At 47.2% G+C, this 913-nt stretch overlaps 1 protein-coding gene across 1 annotated transcript; it reads left to right on the top strand.

The window, feature by feature from the left end:
• LOC130719560 (uncharacterized) lies at window positions 1–663 on the top strand. The gene has a single exon (XM_057570179.1). It carries the CDS (start codon window positions 1–3, stop codon window positions 661–663), a length of 663 nt encoding a protein of 220 aa, XP_057426162.1.
• Window positions 664–913: the final 250 nt, after the last annotated feature.

Here is a 913-nt window from a genome sequence, read left to right as displayed (position 1 = left end):
ATGATAATTGGCAGAAACACCTTGAACCGATTGTGCGCCGGGATCTCGACGGTACATTTGGCGGTTAAATATCCTTTGCCAAATGGACGAATTGGGAGAGTTGTTGTGGACCAGAAGACTGCAAGGGAGTGCTACTGCAACGCGGTAGATCGGTACGGGAAAAGGAGCGCCTTGGTAGGACACCGATGCAACGAGGTCGAGGCGCCGGAAGAAAACCTAGATCCAAGGGGCGAAGGGCGGGTCAACAGGCCCACGCCAATCGAGGAAACCAAGGAACTGAAATTCGGCGAGAAAGTACTCAAAATAGGGACCAGACTGACTGAGGTCCAAGAACAGAGATTATCAAAGCTATTGGGCGAGAATTTGGATCTCTTTGCTTTGAGTCACAAGGACATTCCAGGAATAGACCCGAACTTCATTTGTCACAGGCTGGCGCTGAATCCCGGAATTAAACCAGTGACCCAGACAAGCCGACGAATGGGAGATGAAAAGGAGAAAGCAATCCAACAAGAGGTCAACAAATTAGTGGCGGCAGACTTCATCCGGGAAATTAAGTATCCTACTTGGCTGGCAAATGTGGTGATGGTGAAGAAGGCGAATGGGAAATGGATAATGTGTGTGGACTACACAGACCTGAACAAGGCATGTCCAAAAGATTCTTAGTCATTACTAAGCATAGACAAGCTAGTGGATGGGGCGTCCGGAAATGAGCTGCTGAGTTTGATGGATGCCTATTCGGGATATCACCAAATGAGCTGCACCCGTCGAATGAAGATAAAACGGCCTTCATGACCGCCAGGGTAAATTACTGTTATCAGGCCATGCCCTTTGGACTGAAGAATGTGTAAGATCAAGTTTTGATCTAGTAGTACAACTCTATGTTTTGATGATTACAAGTTAACCTTTTGATATG

Source organism: Lotus japonicus, chromosome 5 (assembly GCF_012489685.1).
Source record: "Lotus japonicus ecotype B-129 chromosome 5, LjGifu_v1.2".
NCBI classification, from domain to species: Eukaryota; Viridiplantae; Streptophyta; class Magnoliopsida; order Fabales; family Fabaceae; genus Lotus; species Lotus japonicus.
This window is presented reverse-complemented; position numbering and strand designations above follow the sequence as displayed.